Raw genomic sequence first — 20230 nt, forward strand, 5'->3', positions numbered from 1 at the left:
GAGAACATTTTTGTGTGTGTCAGATTAGACACTAAAGTGATCTTAACCTGCCTGGGTTCCATACCACATCTTTGTGATGTCCACTTGAGTCAGTTTGTACCAATGTCAGAGGACCACAGGTAACTGTCTGATTAATTCAAATTCAGCAAGTGGATACGGTGTCCAGCCCAGTCTGCCCAGGCACCACACTCACCAAAATCAAACTGATTATTTCCAGTAGAATAACTATTAGTGATAATGAGGTATTCCAGATGCCCATACCTAATTCTGCAGATATAATCCTGAGCTTGTTGTAAGAATTATTGTGACATCTATTTTTTCTTTTACCCAGAAATATCCCAAAATAAAAGAATCAGATAATTTTATTTGTAGTAAAACAGATTTTTTTTTACTGCATTTTAAGATGTATGAACTGATAAGAACAAAAGTTTGACTCTAGTCAGCCAGCAAAATGGAAAACATATTTAGAAACAAGCTTTATGCAGTTTTCAGATTTCTGTTCCTGTATCCAAAATAGCACATATTTAGACAGTTGAGGTCTAATTTGCATATCTAATAAAACAATTTCAGAACACTGGTAAAGAAATAATGATGTTAATCGCCATTATCCACTATGATCACGATGATGAAGTTTCATAGTGATATATGTTAAACATTTACATTTTTCATTGTATTTTTTTTTCTTCCTTTCTGTCCCTTCTGGTCAAAGGGTCTTAAAGTTTCTCTTTATAGTTGTGTAACCTCACCTTGCCGTATAAAACCTACTGAGACGACTGAAACTGTGAACTGGCACTTACGTAAATTCTTTTCTTTTATTTTTCACATAAACTGAAAAATTATTTACTTTTATCACACTGGATTTTTAACCTCTTTTTAAAAACTTTAATTTTCTGAACTTTCCACAACAGACAAGACCTTGAAATAACCTACAGCCCTCTCTGTCTTCAGTCACACTCTGGTTTTTAAGAAAGGTGAAGCGATGTTTATCACCAGCAACTATTTAATTTCTTCTTTGTACATCAGCCCTGACGTGCACACGTTCTGAGGATTTTTATGATTTAGTGGTTGTCTATTCATATTATGCATGTGTGTGTTATTCATATTCTGGAGACATTAATCTGTTTACAATCATTTTGGGACCAACCCTGCTTGAAGTGGCAAAAAGCAACGTCCATACATTTTAATACAGTGAGCATGACTAAATGCAATTTAGGCTTTATTTACTCCTAAACTGAGGTGGCCAAATATTATAATAATATTATTGCATTTATTATAATGAATTTATTAATGCAAGTCAATGTAAGAACCTCTAAAGATGATCTGATGCTATACATTAGTTACTTGTATGTATGCATTGAAGGGGAAAAAGAAAGCATTTTTACATCCTCTCTCATAAACAAAAAAGTTATTTTTGCTAACAAACATTAAGAAAACATATAAAAGAAATACTACGTTCTATAAATATTACAGTTTACAGTAAATCTAAATTTTTGACATGCAAACATTTTATGTATATAATGCAGATTTTTGGAAACTACCTCTAAGCTGCTGCAAAATGTAGTAAAATTACTTGTATCCTACTTAAGTGGTCTAGTTGTTTATGAGTAACAGTTTAATAGAGTACTTCATATCCATGTCCATATTTGTACTCTTGCACAATTCACAATTTAAGTCTTTATAATAAAAAAAAAAGTACTCTGCTGAAACACACTGTTTTAGCTTCCCACAATTCATCCAAAAAAAAAAAAAAGATTTAAATGAAAAGAAATGCTGTTTTCGCTACTTATTTGGTGATCGGCTACATTTACCTATCTACAGCAACAAATAAAACCAAGACAGAGTTTTACAGAAACAGCTCAAATGATTTAAATGTGAGTTCTCACAATTTTTGTAGAATGGAGGTCTCAGAGGGGTGCTGGCCCAAGCTTTGAGAGGCCTTTCTTTGGTTATTTACTTTTCTTTTTTGCCAATTTCAATACCACGCAATATTTTGACTGATGTTTACGGTGCAGTAATGCATTAGGATGCAAAATTACCTGTATGTCTCTCTGTTTCTTGAAGCAAAAATATGGTTGCATGTTTTACAAAGTGACTGTCACTAGAAGGTGGGCAAACATGTAACATTTAATGGTTTACAACCAAAACCTTGTTTATAAATCTTATTGGGTAATTGTGAAGTGCCCCCCCACACCCATTTCTTTCCCTATTTTTGTGCTTTTATGTTTATTTTCTAGGTAGTTATTTGTCAGCACCCATCACCACTACATCAATATATTATATGCTAATTGTTTAATTTAAAAATGATCACTTTTTCACATAAAAGAAGAAGTGCTCTTACCTGTACCCTCTTAAAACACGGAGAGTACTCATTCCAGATACACACAAAGATTTTAAATATCTGTAGTTAACACACAAATAAAAAAAAAAAAAAGGACGGTCCAGTTACTTTGATCATAATTTAGACTATGTGGAAATGTTTCTAAACTGATTCTAATAAACTGATTCTGAGGCGTGCTATAAGCTAGGACGTGGCGTGGACACTTCAACTATTCTTCTAACAAGACTATACCCCAGACCAAAGAAACTACCATGCATCCCTCACTGAGAATGTCCAACAGGTAGCCTGGTGATTTGAACTGAGGCCAGTCAGCGTTCATCATAACATAATAATCCATCAGATGGTGAGCGGTTTTCTCCAGACAGTAGGAAATTATTTCTTCTGAGCTTCTTAGACTTTTATTGATTACTTGTGAGCCATGGTCACAGTGGATACCCCTGGACATTGTTTTCCTGCTTCTGTGGGAGGGGTCATTTTGACCCCTTCTGGTGTTTCAAGTGTTAAAGGACTGAAGAGGAAGAAGTTTATAAGAAATAATTTAGAATAGTTTAAAACAGCAACACTGAGGAACCAGGAAACAAGACCCCAAAACCAGGATAAAGAGGTTCAATGAATGTGGTGTTGAAGGTGTGGAGGTGGATCAGAGTGTCAGAGGAGACTCTGTAGAAGGACAGAGTGCCAGCAGGACAGTCCACATACACTGCTACTCTGTTAGAGATGTAAAAAGAGGAAAAGGAGGAGGAGGAGATTGGTGTTTGTTTGTTATTGTGCCAGACACGAAGAGGACCATCATCACAGCAGCTCAGACTCCAGGACTGATCATTGTTTCCAAACCCACAGTCATAACTACGTCCTTTCCTTCTGATTCTTCTGTAACTCACTGATATATAAAAGTTTCCTCTCCACTCGACCTCCCAGTAACAGCGACCAGTTAGATTGTTTGTACACAGCAACTGGGACCATACATCAAATCTGTCTGGATGATCAGGATATGACTGAACCTCCTCCACATGTATCACCTTTCTGTTGTTGTCAGACAGTTTGAGGCTTGTGTGTAGTGTGTTTGTATCAATTGTGAGTTGACAGGAATCTGATGGAGAGAACAAACACAATCCAGCTGCAGTTATTGATTCATCACATGTTCATTGATGGACACTTTAATAATGACTCCTGACATCAGAGATGTGAAGTGATGTGACAGTTTGAAGATGGTTGAATGTGTACTGCTTTGTTTTCATGAATCACATTAAAAACACACTTACACTTCCTCAGACCTGGTGTCAACCATTGGACACCAGCAGGCTCCACCCTGAAAGGAACAGAGGGGGATCAGACCAGCACAGTCTCTTTCAGCATGCACACATGGACATTACATCGCTCTCATACACATACTGTTAGACACTGATAAAATAACAGTCCAACATTTCATAGTATTTAACAAGTCTTTTAGTTAAACAACAACAGTCACAAAGTGATGGAACAAAATTCATTTCTGTAACTCACACTGCTTATCAACCAGTGATTTCATCTAGAAATCAAAAATCAGACTGACTGACTTGATTCTGAATTAAGCTTGATTAACACTTCTGAGGCATATCCTAACTTGTGTTGTAATCAGAAAGTCTTTTTAGCCCCTCACTGAAACCTTCCACATCAGTCATTGTGGTATATATTTACCAGACGTGTAGTTACACTTCTGAGAAGGTCAACATCAGGTTAACTTAAGGTTGGGGCTTGGGATTAAAATTAGGTTATTGCTTAAGGTATTATGGAAATCTGATGCCAAAGTATAATTCACGTGCAACACTGCAAGGGAGTGTACTGTTCATCTGAAGGGAAATTAGTCTGTGGAAACAGGAGGTTTCTTTGGAATGGATTTAGAAGAGTTTTCATCTTTGATTCTTTAAAAGTTGTTATATTAATTACTAAGACAGCGACAACTGGACATGGTGGATTTATCATCAGCTCAGTGTCATAGTGTCCATGTTCGTAGTGTGCTCTCACCTGTCTCTTGTTTGCAAGTAGCTCCCAGTGTTTCCTGTACCTGCTTTGGATTTCTGTTTTATTGACATTGTGTTTCCTGATTTTGAGTTTTGTATTTGGGCCAAAAAACGCTCCTTTTTGTCATTTCCTTTCTGCCTCTGTCTCTTCCACCTTGGTCATCTCTATTTTTATTTATGTAGAGCATTGTTTATAGTTTGTATTGGCTTTTCAAAGCACATTGTGACCTTTGTCTCTAAAAGCAGTAGAAATACATAAATGTAATACTGCAGGGTTGTTTGACTTTGAATCTACAGAAAACATCTCAGTGTAGTTGTCAGCTTCTACACACCTCTCACTATAAAATTTTAGTCTTTGTTTTTTTTTGTGATCAAGGTAGGACAGCATAATCTCCTGTTTGTAGTAAACTTTGAATAATATCCCCTAGGTCCCTCTATACTGAAATTAATCTAATCTTAATCAGGACCAAAGGGATAGATGTATTTAAGTACAGCACTGTTAAGTGTACTGAGATATATATTACTTGTTTCTACAACTTAACCCTGAAGATATTGTCCTTGGAGACCTCCTACGTTAAGATCCCTCACTGATCATTTTCAAGTGTGTTTTTCTTGTGAGCAAAATGTTCCTGATTGTGTGATTGTTTATGTCACATCTTCCTGAAACAAACAGGAAGTGAGCGCAGAGCACAGAATATGTTTCCAGCTCTTCTTTCTCTATCAGACATTCTCGCCATACCTGAGAGTGTCCAGTCTCCAGTGTGGATCCTTCAGTCCAGCCAACAGCAGTTGCATTCCTGAGTCTCCGGTATGATTATAGCTCAGGTCCAGCTCTCTCAGATGGGAGGGGTTGGAGCTCAGAGCTGAGGCCAGAGAAGTGCAGCCTTCTTCAGTGATCAGACAGCCTGATAGACTGCAGACACACAAAACTAAATTATGAACAATTCTGTTTGTGAGATACAATAACATATATCCATTTTTATCAGTTCACTTTAATTTAGCTTTATTTAAAAGAGAAAACTACCAACAGCCAACAACATTCATCTGAAATTGTTTATCAGTGTAAGATAAGCAAGAGAAGACAAAAGTAAAGGACACGAAGTAGTGACATAAAAAAAGAATCTGGAGTGGAAAGAGGGGAGCGGAGACAGACGGAATGGGAAGTGGACCAACAGGCTTATAGCTAGGGCTGGGTATCTTCACTGATTTCTAGAATCGATTCGATTCTGATTCACAAGGTCCCGAATCGATTTGATCCACAATTTGATTTGAATCGGGAAAATTTTGCCTCAGACAGTTAGAAATATTATAATTCAGATCAGTACATTTACATATTTTTATATCTATAAAAAGAAAGCTGACACTTGCAAGAGTTTATCAAAGGTGTAAGTATCACAGCAGATGCCTTTGTGTCAAAGAAGCTGAAGATAAAACACAGAAAAACATGAACGTGATTTTCCTGGCCTGGGATTTTATGAAAATATTCTACAGTAGATCAAAACGAAAGAAAACCATTGATCAACATATGAACATTACCTGATGCTGCTGAAGTGAAGCAAAGCAAAGTTACAGAGGTTTTATTGGAGACACAGCCAAGTGTTTTGCAATTTTGCATAATTTTAAAAAGTTTTAATTTGTTCAGTATTGACCAGCAAAAATTAGGTTTTCTTTTCGGAAGTAAGTAAAAAGGAAAAAAACAGCGGCTAACAGCGCTGTAAACAACGGTAGACTTGTGCGTAAAAAACAAGCGAATAATACAGAAAACGTATTTTTAGACTTGAAACTATTCTTGAAGTACACTGAGAAAGAGAGAGAGAGCTGTGCATGAAGTGGGATTTTATTGTGGTGGAAGCAAAACAGCAAAATTAAGAGGGAATTCATAGCGATGTTTATGTGAAGCGTAGTTTGGATCTTCTTTTGCTGCTGGTTCAGTCAATATTGTTTGGAGAGAGATAAAAACCTGCAGCTTCAGAATCAGCTCAAAAAGGGTGTAAACACAAAGCGCGGACCTGCCGAAACATCAGAATCAGTGAGCTGTCGGCTTTCAGCGCTGCTTCAAGCTTTATTCATAGTTGTCAATGTTTAAACGAGGCATGTGGCCAATTTAGAATAATCATTCCCTGGAGCCCCTGGAGCAAATTCACTCAGGTACAGATAAAAAATGTAAAACTATTTTTAGTATAAGTTAATTAGGGCATTTTTTCTCTAAATATTTGAAAAATTCAATATTTGAGAGCAGAAATTTGATCATTTGGATGAAACGAGAGAAAAAAAGAAAGCTCTTTTCTTTTCTAAAGACAGATAAATGTGACAACAATGCCAGGAAAAAAATTCAAAAAATAATTCTCATATATGGAAGTGGATGGAAGTGCTGCTGAAGTGAGACTCAGATCAGATAAAAATCTAATTTCAAGAAATCAGATTGTAGAAAAATGTATTCTAAAACTGCTCTTTTTGCAATAATATATTTTATATTTTAAATGATCAGTGGAAAAGTTAGAATGCTGACCTGAGAGTTTCCAATGTGCAATATGGACTCTCTAGTCCATGAGCCAGAAGCCCCACTCCTGAATCCTGCAGGTCATTGTTACTCAGGTTCAGCTCTCTCAGACTTGAGAACTGGGAACTGAGAATTGAGGACAGTGCTCCACAGCTTCTCTGTGACAAGTTAGAGTGACTCAGTCTGAAAAATAAAAGACAAACAATAAAACAAATATGGTGCAGTATGAAGTTTAGCAATATTTAGTCCTCTTTCTTTAGAACAGTATTTACCAACCTTTTGGAGCCATGGCACATATTTCACATTAAAAACATGACACAGCACACTACCAAACAAAAATGTCACAAAAAGTATATTTATAATTTTTCCCCATGCACCAGGCATAGCGGAATTGGCTCAGTTTGCCCCCAGTATACCTTTTTTGTTTTCTTCTGACCACTACTCATGCTAGGGCCTTTATCTGGGTTGGAATTTTCTTCAGGACCCAGGTCAGACTGACTACTTTTTCTTTTCAAATATTTATCTATTGCTATGACACGCTGCATTGTCTCACTGACAGCGTGAATATTATGTAATTTCTTCTTTGTCTTCTTCTGTTTTAGTGGCAATTAGAGCAGGTACTGGTACTGCCCTCTAGTGGAAGAAAATGTAATTGTTCTGCCTGTTACTCGCGCCAGTTGCTTAGAGTACTAAACAGGTGGAACAAAATAATCTCCGTGGCACAAAGGTGTGCCACGGCACAGTGGTTTGGAAACACTGCTTTAGAAAACCTTAACACCAAGCTAAGATACAATAGCATGTCGATGACCTTGGTCAAAATATTTAATTGATTAATTTTGACAAAGAAAATGTTATTTGATCTGACCTCAAATTACTCAAGTTAGAGTTCCGACTCTGCAGACCAGAAGAAAGAAGTTTCAGTTCTGGAGCGCGCAGGTTGCTTACACTCAGGTTCACCTCTCTCAGACTAGAACACTTGTAGCTGAGAAATGAAGACAGAGATTCACAGCTGCTCTCTGAGAGGTTACAGATGCTCAATCTGAAAATGAAGACATGAACAATACAAATGACTACATTGTTATAATGCAACCAGGATCAATAGTAATAATTAGTCATTGCATTTTAAAGAATCCTTATTGTCTTGTGCTGTGCAGGTTAGACGTGATTTTTTTTTACTCTAACTTACATAAAAAATGTAAATGTTTTAATTGGTTAATTTTGTCAATTGATTAAAAAAACAAAACATAATATTATCTGACGTGAGAATATTCAGTTTGCAGTGTGGACTCTGCACCACAGCTAAAAGCTTCTTCACTCCATAATCCCCGAGGCTGTTGGTACTCAGGTCCAGCTCTTTCAGACTACAGGACTGGGAACTGAGAACTGAAAACAGATCTTGACACACCCTCTCTGAGAGGTTACAGCTGTTCAGTCTGAAAAAACAAACAAACAACCAAATATAATAACTTTGACGTAAACACAAAAGGTTATACCTTGTCCCTAGACAGGAAAATCTAATAATGTCTACATATATTACAATTCATGGTCAGGTGAAAAACTTAACTATAACTCTAAAAAATAAATAAATAAAACACTGAAATGTTCTTGGTAGAAACACAATCATATTGATATATCTAGACTGAAATTAGTGAGTTACTGGTAGATTTAGTGAGCTCAGGCTCAAGTGCAGGCTAGTTGGGATTCTCTGGCTCTGGTTCATGTTCAGGTGATATGGAAGCCTTAGGCTTTGGCTCAGGCCAAGGTTCAACTGACACAAGAACCTCATGTTTGGGTTCCAGTTCAGGCAGTGGCATGGTGACCACAGGCGGCAGCGTCGAGTTCAAAGGCAACACAGGATTCGATGGAGACTCCAGAGGCTAGGGATGCTCAGCAGTGCATCTGGCTGATATTAAAAGCTGAGGCTTCTGAGCCAAGCAATGAAAACTCAGAACTCTAGGTTGAAGACCCAGGACCACTGTGGGTTAAAGACCCCAAAACATGTCACCCTAGTAGCAATTTCTGTTATCAACTATAAATGAAGTATTTGATTTTTTTTCTGATGATCATTAAGTTATATCATTTTTTAAAAAGGGGGCAACACCATTTACACTCTTCATGTTACAAATACAGGGATTAGTACATATTTACGTACAGAGCTTTGTTGGAGGCTTTGACCACTGGCAGCAGCCTCAGAAGGGCCTCCTCTGAAGCAGAGTATTTCTTCAGGTCAAACACATCCAGATCTTTTTCTGATGACAGTAAGATGAAGACCAGAGCTGACCACTGAGCAGGAGACAGTTTATCTACCGGGAGGCATCCTGATCTGAGGGATTTTTGGATCTCCTCCACTAGAGAACGATCATTCAGTTCATTCAGACAGTGGAATAAATTGATGCTATTCTCTGCAGACAGATTTTGACTGAGCTTCTTCTTGATGTACTGGACTGTTTCCTGATTAGTCTGTGAGCTACTTCCTGTCTGTGTCAGCAGACCTCGTAGGAGAGTCTGATTGGTCTGCAGTGAAAAACCCAGGAGGAAGCGGAGGAACAAGTCCAGGTGTCCATTTGGACTCTGTAAGGCCTTGTCCACAGCACTCTGGTGGACATGCTGTAGTTTTGGTGCATTAAAAATTTTTGACCACCAGGACGATGTCTGTTGTTCTTCCAGCAGATTGACTACAGAGTTGATGAAGGTCAGATGGACATGAAGAGCAGCCAGAAACTCCTGAACACTCAGATGGATGAAGCAGAACACCTTATCCTGGTACAGTCCACTCTCCTCTTTAAAGATCTGTGTGAACACTCCTGAGTACACTGAGGCTGCTTCGATATCAATGCCACACTCTGCCAGGTCTGATTCATAGAAGATCAGGTTTCCTTTCTGCAGCTGATGAAAAGCCAGTTTTCCCAGAGACTCAATCATCTTCCTGCTCTCTGGACTCCAGTGTGGATCTGTCTCAGCTCCTCCATCATACTTGACCTTTTTCACTTTGGCCAGAACCACCAGGAAGTGGATATACATTTCCGTCAGGGTCTTGGGAAGCTGTCCTCCCTTTTTGGTTTTCAGAATATTTTCCAGAACTGTAGCAGTGATCCAGCAGAAGACTGGGATGTGGCACATTATGTAGAGGCTTCGTGATGTCTTGATGTGGGAGATGATCATGCTAGCCTGCTTTTTTTCTCTGTATCTCTTTCTGAAGTACTCCTCCTTCTGCGGGTCAGTGAATCCTCTGACCTCTGTCACCATGTCAACACAGTCAGGAGGGATCTGATTAGCTGCTGCAGGTCGTGTGGTTATCCAGAGGTGAGCAGAGGGAAGCAGGTACCCCCTGATGAGGTTTATCAGCAGCACATCCACTGAGGTGGACTTTCTAGTGTCAGTTAGGATTGTAGTTTTGTGGAAGTCCAGAGGAAGTCGACACTCATCCAGACCATCAAAGATGAACACAACCTGGAAGTCTTCAAAGCTGCAGATTCCTGCTTCTTTGGTTTCAGTAAAGAAGTGATGAACAAGTTCTACCAAGCTGAACCTTTCTTCTTTCAGCACATTCAGCTCTCTGAAAGTGAATGGAAATATGAACTGGATATCCTGGTTGGCTTTGTCTTCAGCCCAGCCGAGGGTGTATTTCTGAGTTAAAACTGTTTTCCCAATGCCAGCCACTCCCTTTGTCAGCACTGTTCTGATTGGTTCATCTCTTCCAGATGAGTCTTTAAAGATGTCTTCTTGTCTGATTGTTGTTTCTGGTCTATCTGGCTCCCTGGATGCAGTTTCAATCTGTCTGACCTCATGTTCCTCATTGACCTCTGCAGTCCCTCCCTCTATGATGTAGAGCTCTGTGTAGATCTTATTCAGAAGGGTTGGGTTTCCTGCTTTAGCAACCCCCTCAAACACACACTGGAACTTCTTCTTCAGTTTAGATTTAAGTTTCGGCTGACAATTTTGAAGAGCCTCTGAAGTAAAAGAATAAATATAATTAACAGCAGATCAAAGTCAGTTCTAAAGTAGTCCAAACAACATCAAAGAAAGAAGCAAGACTTAGTGAGTGAGTGCATTACATTGCCAAAAGTATCCACTCACTCATTTAAATGATTGAATTTAGGTGCTCTAATCACTTCCATGTCCGTGTGTATAAAACTAAGCATCTGGACTGCTTCTACAAACACTTGTGAAAGAATAGGTCCAACATGCTACCACAATAGCATATGTCCCATATGTGGAATAAGTCCTGTTATGAAATTTCCTCACTGCCATCTATTAAAAAAGTGGAAGTGAATGGGAATGATAACACTTCAGCCACAAAGTGCTAGGCCAGGTAAAATCACAGAGTGGCATCTGCCGATGGTCAGGCATATAGTGTGTAGTGGTGCCCAACTTTTTGGATAGCTCCAAATTTCAAGTGGCCTTTAGCTTAGCTGAAACACAGTGCATTGAGAGCTTCATGTAATGAGTTTCCATGACCAAGCAGCTGCAAGTTGTTCTTCAGGAGTTGGGCTCAGCCCCTTAGTTCCAGTGAAAGGAACTCTTAATGCTTAATGCATGCACAATCACCCGGGTAAGTTAATCCCCAAAATTTAGTACTGTTCATCTGAATGTAGCATTTTCAGGGGGACTGAAAATGTTGGTTGCTAAATAAGATAAGATAAGATAAGATAAGATAAGATAAGATAAGATAAGATAACCTTTATTAGTCCCACACGTGGGAAATTTGTTTTGTCACAGCAGGAAGTGGACAGTGCAAAAGTTATGAGGCAAAAATTAGGATACAATAAGAATAAATACAGTACACAACTGTACAGAATAGAATAAAATAAAATACTATATACAGTAGAATAAAATAAAATAAATATACAATAAGATAAAAATAGAATACAAATACAAATGCTATATACAACTGAGTAAAAATACAACGATGACAGAAAGGATTATTGCACTTAGTATTATTGCATATGTATGGATGTGTGTGTTTGATCAGTTAAAGTCTTTATTATGGAGTCTGACTGCAGTGGGGAGGAAAGACCTGCGAAATCTTTCCGTCCCACACCGTGGGTGCCGCAGTCTCCCACTGAAGGAGCTGCTCAGTGCTGTCAGAGGTTCCTGTCTCTTCACATCCTTTCTTTGTTTGGTTTGTTATATTCTGTACACTTGTTTTACCCTAAGGTCATGAAAAACACATTTGGCTTCATTCAGTAAAGTGATGCTCAGTCTGGAGTGCTACAGATAATCACAAAACTGTTAGGAATCTTTAAGTTTATAAAATTATATTGGGCTTTGTGGCTTTTCATAGGTAAGCAATGCCCACATGTCCAGGCTAAACAAGTTTCCAGTTCTCTGGGCCACTTCTTCAAATTTTACTCCCAAAATTTATCACATAAAGTGTCATAATGTCCTCCTACTGCTAACTCAGCTGTTTAAAAGAAGCATCTTAAGGAATGCTCAGCAATTCACATTAAATTCCTACTTTAAATGGGAATAGGGATCTGTCAATTGTTACTTTTAAAATTGAATAATTTTTCTTAAAGGATTTCTGAAACACTCAAGTCACATGAATGAAACTTGGACGTTTTTTAAGAATCAATTAGCATGGTTTTAACAATTAAATACGACTGGCCTTAAATATAACTAAAGTTTTCAGACAGTGGTCGTAGTATGTATTTCAAAGAGTGATTCTGAGTAGTCTATTTTAAGTTAAACAGATATGTAAAATAAATTTGTTAAATATTCTGGTATAATATAATACTAAAGTATAATAATTTTGTTTATCTCTTTAAGTACAACACACAAAACAAGTACAACATTTATCCTATTCTGCCGTATTATTTTTCAGTTCGTCAGTTTCAACATGTTGCTAAGCAAGTTTGTAGTCAGACTGGCCATAGATTTATGACGGCCTTCAAAATTACTCCACAGCACTTCAAAAATGTTTTCTTTGTGAACAACACTTTAACAAATACAAATGTATGACAAAGAATGATGTTCTTGCCCTCTCCTTTTTCTTACATTGTATTGTGAGGGTTAACTCTCTCACATCTCAATAAATCATGCAAAGAGACCATTCTTGCAGAAAAAAAGTGACCTCACCTTGTTGAGCAGATGAATCAGAGTATAAATGCAGCTGAGAGAAAAGGGAGAGATCTATAGTCTGAAGATATCTGATCATTGTCCTGCTGGCTTTGTCCCCTTTCTTCCTCACTGTGTCGATGAAGCAGCGTGCCTTATCTGCTCTGACTGGGTTCTTCTCCAGTATCAATTCTTTCTCCAATTCATTTAAAACACCGTCACTTACAAGGGCCTCCAGGAGCTGTTTAAGGATTTCTGTTGACACCCTCCAAACAAAGGCTGACCGCACCCTGGCAAGCTCCTCCTCTATGGGAAAAATAAAAACATGTAAACATGTCTATCACTCAAATGTTTAAGCGTGTGCCAAAGAAGGGTTGAGCCAGGTTGCAACACATGTGGATGAATTGAAAGAACTGAATTGAATGAATGAATGAATGAATGAATGAATGAATTGAATGAATGCTTTATTGGCCATATGCAGGTTGCCCCGCAGAGGAATAGGAAACCCCCCCCCCGACTTACACAGACAACAAAGACATCACATGGGAATACAGTCGGAGATCGGCAGCGTTACAGAGAAGACACTGAAAAAGTACACGACAGTGGGAAAAGTACAAGAGGAAAAAAAGAGACCTCTTCTCACGCTGGGCACCTGTGGGAGGACAGCATGAGAACAGGAAGCAAAAAAAAACTCCTCTGCACAGAGAGCACATTAATGTCCACATCACAACATTAGAGCACGTGACAAGCCACAGGGGTTGGATAGGGGGGTGGGGGGTAATCCGAAGGAACACAGCAGTCGTCCTACACAGCACTACCATTTCAGCGCGGCACGCAGACCCGCCGTCTTCCCCCACAGGAAACAAGCATCGAAGGCGTTTGGAAAGGGAGGGGGATGAGTGCGTGCTTATCAGTGTAAGTGTATGTGTGTGCGTGTCCAGAGTCCAGCTGAGACAGTGTCCTTCGCTGAAATGTAATGATGACCATAAAAGTGTTTTAGGCAAATACATGCATATTTACATAAGAAGATGTAAATGCTGTTGGATAAATGAATAAATAAAAAAAACAAAAAAATAAGAAAAGGTATCTACCTTGGGTCTATTAATCAATAGATCTCATCAGAAAAACCACTGATCTCCTACCTGCTAAAGAAGCTGCTTTGATTGGTGGTTCTTTCATCATATTTCTATAAAAACATGAGAAGATGATTTTACCAGAAGAAACAGTGAACACAGTCATGTCTCACATCATATGAGCTCAGGTAAAAACTTAGAACAGCTTCTGACTACAGCGGAAAAGGAGTTAAATATATTAAAAAACTGGTTTGATGTAAATAAGTTATCATTAAATATAAAGAAAACAAAATTGATTATTTTTGGCACTAGACAAATGAAAAATGTATCTAAAATAAGGGTTAATGGAATTGAAATTGAAAGAGTGTACGAAAATAAATTTCTTGGAGTGATAATTGATGATAAGCTGAGTTGGAAGTCTCATATAAACCACGTGAAAACAAAAATGTCAAAAACCATTGCTATTCTCTATAAAACAACGCATGTCCTGAACAAAAAATCATTATACACACTTTATTGTACTCTGTTGCTTCCATATATGACTTACTGTCTGGAGATATGGGGTAATGCATATAAAACTGTCATGGTCCGTGGTCCTGTGTCTGTGGAATGCGTGATGCTCGGGTAGCCACACCCCCGGGCTGGGCCATCACCAGCACACCTGCTCTCCATCACGGTGATTACACGGAGATCCACTAAATGCGGCGCTGACGGATGCTCCACGCCAGTCCGTTAGTCATCCCCACAGTGGTAACCAGACTTCCACGAAAAGTGTGCATTCTCTTCTGCTTGGAACTTTGTTTAACCTGCCTACTTCTGTCCAGGTTTCTACTCGGCGTCTGCTACCTGCCTGTCCTCCGGCTCAACTGGATCTCGCGGTGCTCACCTGGCCCACTCGCCATTCCCACGGACTTCCTGCCCCCACGGACTGCCACACTTCCCTCCCGAGCTCGATAGAACGGGACGTTCTATCGTAAGCCCCCACTCTAACTCAGTCCTGATATGTTTTCCCCGCTTCCTGGCTCCCTAGTAATCATCTCCCCTTTCTATTGCAGCCCCCCGCCGTCCCGATCCCGGCTTCCTCGTGTCATTGTTTCCCCAGAGGGAGGCCGAACGGCGGTCCAAGCCACCGAAACCCGTGTTGCACCCAGAATTTCGCGTGTCACCGCCCCTGTCCCCTTTTAGCTCTCCAGCGGCGTGCGCTCGCTCACAGTCTCCTCCTCCGCCGGAGCCGATGCAGATCGGGCGCTCTCGGCTCTCGCCGGAGGAGAGGGAACGCCGTTTTCGGGCCGGGGACTGCTTATACTGTGGGAAGCCGGGACACCGCATCGCCAGCTGCCCGGTTCGCCCAAACGGACCAGCTCACCGGTAGGTTCGGGGATACGGGTGGGCTGCACATTGAATACTATTAGACCCCGATTGATTGTGTCCGTTGCCATAATAACCAATAAAAAGACTGTCACATGCAGCGCATTAGTGGATTCTGGGGCGGAGCAGAATCTCATGGATGAAAGACTGGCTAAAGAGCTGGAAATTCCACTCACTCTGTTGGAACCTCCCCTCCCTGCGTCAGCGCTGAATAAACAAGTGTTTGCTTACATCACTCATCAGACTGCTCCCGTGACATTAGTCACTTCCGGGAACCATAACGAATCGCTTTCGTTCTTTACCTTCCCGTCTCCCGACACCCCGCTCGTGTTAGGCTACCCGTGGCTGCAAAGACATAATCCCCACATTGATTGGGCAGGAAGCAAGATCGCCAGTTGGAGTTTGTTCTGCCTTGCTAATTGCCTGAGATCAGCAGTTCTCGCTCCACCCACTAACCCGACCCCACCTGTTACACAAGCACCTGACCTTTCCTCCATCCCACCCGAGTACCACGACTTACAGGAAGTGTTTAACAAAGACAAGGCTTGCTCTCTGCCACCACACCGCCCCTATGACTGCGCCATCGACCTGCTACCTGGTGCCCCGCTGCCCTCCGGCCGGTTGTACAACCTGTCTCGCCCCGAGAGGGAGTCTATGGAAAACTACATCCGAGAATCACTCGCGGCCGGTATCATTCGACCCTCTTCTTCCCCAGTCGCTGTGGGCTTCTTCTTCGTGGGGAAAAAGGACGGTTCGTTGCGGCCGTGCATTGACTACCGGGGCTTAAATGACATCACCGTAAAGAACAAGTACCCTCTTCCGTTGATTAACTCTGTTTTTGGCTCTCTCCAGGAAGCCACCGTTTTCACAAAACTGGACCTGTGAAACGCATACCATCTGGTTTGAATAAGGGAGGGGGACGAGTGGAAAACCGCTTTTAACACGCCACTGGGCCACTTCGAGTATTTGGTTATGCCATTCGGCTTAACTAACGCCCCTGCGGTTTTTCAGACGCTAGTGAATGATGTGCTCCGAGACTTCCTGAACGTGTTTGTTTTTGTATACTTGGATGACATCCTCGTTTTTTCCAGGACCATGGAGGAGCATCACGTTCACGTCCGGAGCGTCCTGTAACGGTTACTGGAAAACAGACTGTTTGTCAAAGCAGAAAAATGCGAGTTTCACGCCTCATCGGTTTCCTTTTTGGGCTATGTCTTAGCAGGAGGACAGGTGAAGACGGACCCAGCTAAGATCAAGGCGGTTCTGGAGTGGCCAGTCCCGGATTCGCGGAAGAAGCTCCAATGCTTTCTTGGGTTCGCGAACTTCTACCGACGTTTCATTCGAAACTACAGCCACGTCGCCGCACCTCTCACTCGCCTCACTTCTCCTAAGGTACCTTTCACCTGGCCCCTGGAGGCCCACACAGCGTTCACCAAATTAAAGGCATTGTTCACTACGGCGCCCATTCTGCTCCACCCAGACACCACCAAACAATTCATCGTCGAGGTGGACGCGTCCGACACTGGAGTCGGGGCTGTTCTCTCTCAGCGGTCTGGGCCTCAAGGTAAGCTCCAGCCGTGCGCCTACTTCTCTCGCCGGCTCACCCCTACTGAAAGAAATTATGACGTAGGCGATAAGGAGCTCTTGGCCATAAAACTCGCCTTGGAGGAGTGGCGCCACTGGCTGGAGGGAGCCGAGCAACCTTTTCTCATATGGACGGACCATAAGAATCTAATTTATCTTAGGACTGCTAAAAGGTTAAACTCTCGCCAAGCCCGCTGGTCCCTGTTTTTTACCCGCTTTAACTTCACTCTCTCGTATCGCCCAGGTTCACGGAATGCCAAGCCAGATGCGCTCTCCCGCCAGTACTCCCCAGACACGGAGACATCGTCACCAACCACCATTCTCCCCCCAACCTGTGTGGTGGGCGCCCTCTCCTGGGATGTTGAGGAGGTTATCCGCCAGGCCCTCCCGGGAGACCCTGACCCTGGTACCGGACCCCCCGGACGGCGTTTTGTCCCCGCTGCTGCCCGCGGAGCGGTAATCCATTGGATCCACACTGCACGTTTTTCGTGTCACCCTGGCGTGAGCAGAACCATTGGTCTTCTCAAACGGCATTTCTGGTGGAAGACTTTACGACAAGATGCGAGGGAGTACGTGGCTGCCTGCACTGTCTGCGCCCGCAACAAATTGTCCACTAAGCACCCAGCGGGCCTGCTCCACCCGCTCAGCACGCCTCACCGGCCTTGGTCTCATATCTCATTAGATTTCATTACCGGTCTTCCTTGTTCCTCGGGAAAGAGCGTCATCCTCACCATCATCGACCGGTTCTCTAAAGCCGCCCACTTCGTCCCGCTACCGAAACTACCCTCTGCCCCTGACACAGCCCAAGCCCTAATTGAGAATGTGTTCCGGCTCCATGGTATTCCCCTTGACATCGTCTCAGACCGAGGCCCACAGTTCACTTCGCAAGTGTGGAGGACCTTTTGTTCCATTTTGGGCGCGAGAGTTAGTTTAAGCTCGGGTTTCCATCCGCAATCTAACGGCCAGACCGAGCGGCTTAACCAGGAGCTAGAGGCTGCGCTACGGTGCATGGCGTCCCAAAACCCCACTTCCTGGGTCACCTTTCTGCCCTGGGTTGAATATGCACACAACTCACTTACCTCGTCTGCCACGGGTTTGTCCCCGTTCGAGGCATCCCTCGGTTATCAGCCTCCTCTTTTCCCTGAAGACGAACTCGGTCTCGCAGTCCCCTCTGCTCAGCACCATCTCCGGCGCTGCCAGCGGGTCTGGCTCAGGGCCCGCCAAGCTCTCCTGCGGACGAAGGAACAGCACACACGCCATGCCAACCGCCGTCGCACCCCTGCCCCCGACTATCAGCCGGGGCAGAAGGTCTGGCTGGCCGCCAAAAACATTCCGCTGCGTGTGTCCTCCCGGAAGCTGGCCCCCCGCTTCGTTGGCCCGTATGAAGTTGATGCGGTTGTTAACCCGGCAGCAGTTCGGCTCAAGCTCCCTGTTTCCTGGCGCATACATCCCACGTTCCACGTTTCCCAGGTCAAACCTGTCCACCGCAGCCCGTTGTGCCCTCCGTCCGAGCCCCCTCCTCCCGCCCGGCTTGTCGCCGGTCACCCGGCCTATGCGGTCCGGCGCATCGTGGCTGAGCGCCGGCGTGGGCGTGGGTGGCAGTTCCTGGTGGACTAGGTGGGGTACGGTCCCGAGGACCGCCTCTGGGTTCCGCGTTCCTTCATTCTGGACCCGTCCCTCATCGCTGAGTTCCGCGCTTCTCTCCGCAGGCCGCAGTCCGGTCGGTCCCCTGGTGGGGACCCTTGAGGGGGGGGCACTGTCATGGTCCGTGGTCCTGTGTCTGTGGAATGCGTGATGCTCGGGTAGCCACACCCCCGGGCTGGGCCATCACCAGCACACCTGCTCTCCATCACGGTGATTACACGGAGATCCACTTAATCCGGCGCTGACGGATGCTCCATGCCAGTCCGTTAGTCATCCCCACAGTGGTAACCAGACTTCCACGAAAAGTGTGCATTCTCTTCTGCTTGGAACTTTGTTTAACCTGCCTACTTCTGTCCAGGTTTCTACTCGGCGTCTGCTACCTGCCTGTCCTCTGGCTCAACTGGATCTCGCGGTGCTCACCTGGCCCACTCGCCATTCCCACGGACTTCCTGCCCCCACGGACTGCCACACTTCCCTCCCGAGCTCCCACGGTCCCGTTCTATCGTAAGCCCCTACTCTAACTCAGTCCTGATATGTTTTCCCCGCTTCCTGGCTCCCTAGTAATCATCTCCCCTTTCTATTGCAGCCCCCCGCCGTCCCAATCCCGGCTTCCTCGTGTCATTGTTTCCCCGGGTTTTTAGTTTCTGTTTTGCTCTCTAATTTCCCCGGGTCGCCTTTCGTTGTTTCAATAAAGTGTCTTTCTGTTAGCTCGGAGTCTGCGCCTGGATCCTTTCGTGCCCGCGCGCCACGGCCCATGACATAAAACGAACACTCTTCATATTTTCAAGTTACAAAAAAGAGCTATAAGAATTATAAACCAATCAAACTATATAGAACCAACTAACATTTTGTTTATTAATCTGAATACCCTGAAATTTTATGATTTAGTTGAATATAAAATGGCACAGATAATGTATAAAGCACAAAATAACTTGCTTTGCCCCAGTACTCAGAAGCTGTTCAAAGTCAGAGAGAGTCAATATGACTTAAGGGGAACAGATTTCTTTAAAAAAAACAAGATAAGGACAAATATAAAGCAGAGATGTGTTTCTGTTAGAGGAGTTAACCTGTGGAATAGTTATGACAGTGATTTAAAAAGGTGTAGTTCATTTTCCTTGTTTAAAAACATGTTTAAAAATAGAGTATTAGAAAAATATATAAATCAAGAATGAAAAGAGCAAAAAGGAGAAAAAAAATAACCTCTTGATTCTTTTGCTTTGATGTAGTTACTTATCTAAGGTGGAAAGTTTTTTATTTATTTATTTTTTTATTGTTGGTTTGTTTGTTTGTTTGGTTTTTGCTTTGTTTTATTATTTTCTTCAAGCCCTGTGTACAGGAGCTGCATACAAAAAGATATTTTGTGAAAAGGGTTGGCGTAATAAGCAAATGCTTCAGCCAATACCTTTTGATTAGCCTTGTCTCATGCTTTCTTTCTTTATGGTAGATTTTTGTTCTGTTTTCACTGTTTTGTTTTTTTTCACTGTTTTCACTGAGATTTGAATTTGAATGCTAATCAATAAAATCAAAAAAAAAAATCAAATATGATTTCATGTATGCGAAAGGTTTAGTGCTTGGACCACATACACCCAAAACCTTGTTCAAAGGCCAGAATCTTTCTCAGCAGATATTTTGAGGGCCAGATGTCATAAAATAAAATTAATATAAT

General features: G+C 42.3%; 1 protein-coding gene across 1 annotated transcript; it reads right to left on the minus strand.

Annotated features, from left to right (window-relative positions):
- Nucleotides 1–1753: 1753 nt before the first annotated feature.
- On the minus strand, nucleotides 1754–13087 carry LOC147301523 (protein NLRC3-like). The gene is made up of 8 exons (XM_086284660.1): nucleotides 12917–13087; nucleotides 8991–10788; nucleotides 8098–8271; nucleotides 7704–7877; nucleotides 6848–7021; nucleotides 5078–5251; nucleotides 3601–3647; nucleotides 1754–3428 (listed from the first exon to the last, which is right to left on the minus strand). Exons 1-8 carry the CDS (start codon nucleotides 12993–12995, stop codon nucleotides 2887–2889), a joined length of 3162 nt encoding a protein of 1053 aa, XP_086140786.1. The 5' UTR covers nucleotides 12996–13087; the 3' UTR covers nucleotides 1754–2886.
- Nucleotides 13088–20230: the final 7143 nt, after the last annotated feature.

Source organism: Aulonocara sp. 'chitande type north' Nkhata Bay, linkage group LG23 (genome assembly GCF_057382095.1).
Source record: "Aulonocara sp. 'chitande type north' Nkhata Bay isolate Kocher_YH1m ecotype deep benthic linkage group LG23, A_spYH_male_GT1.1, whole genome shotgun sequence".
Classification (NCBI taxonomy): domain Eukaryota; kingdom Metazoa; phylum Chordata; class Actinopteri; order Cichliformes; family Cichlidae; genus Aulonocara; species Aulonocara sp. 'chitande type north' Nkhata Bay.

Coding starts and splice junctions, on each gene's coding strand:
- LOC147301523 (XM_086284660.1), bottom strand. CDS start 12,995: ATGATCAGATATCTTCAGACTATAGATCTCTCCCTTTTCTCTCAGCTG. Junction 10,789..12,916: donor TGATTCATCTGCTCAACAAG/GTGAGGTCACTT, acceptor CTTTTACTTCAG/AGGCTCTTCAAAATTGTCAG. Junction 8,272..8,990: donor AAAGCCTCCAACAAAGCTCT/GTACGTAAATAT, acceptor TTGTTTTTTCAG/ACTGAACAGCTGTAACCTCT.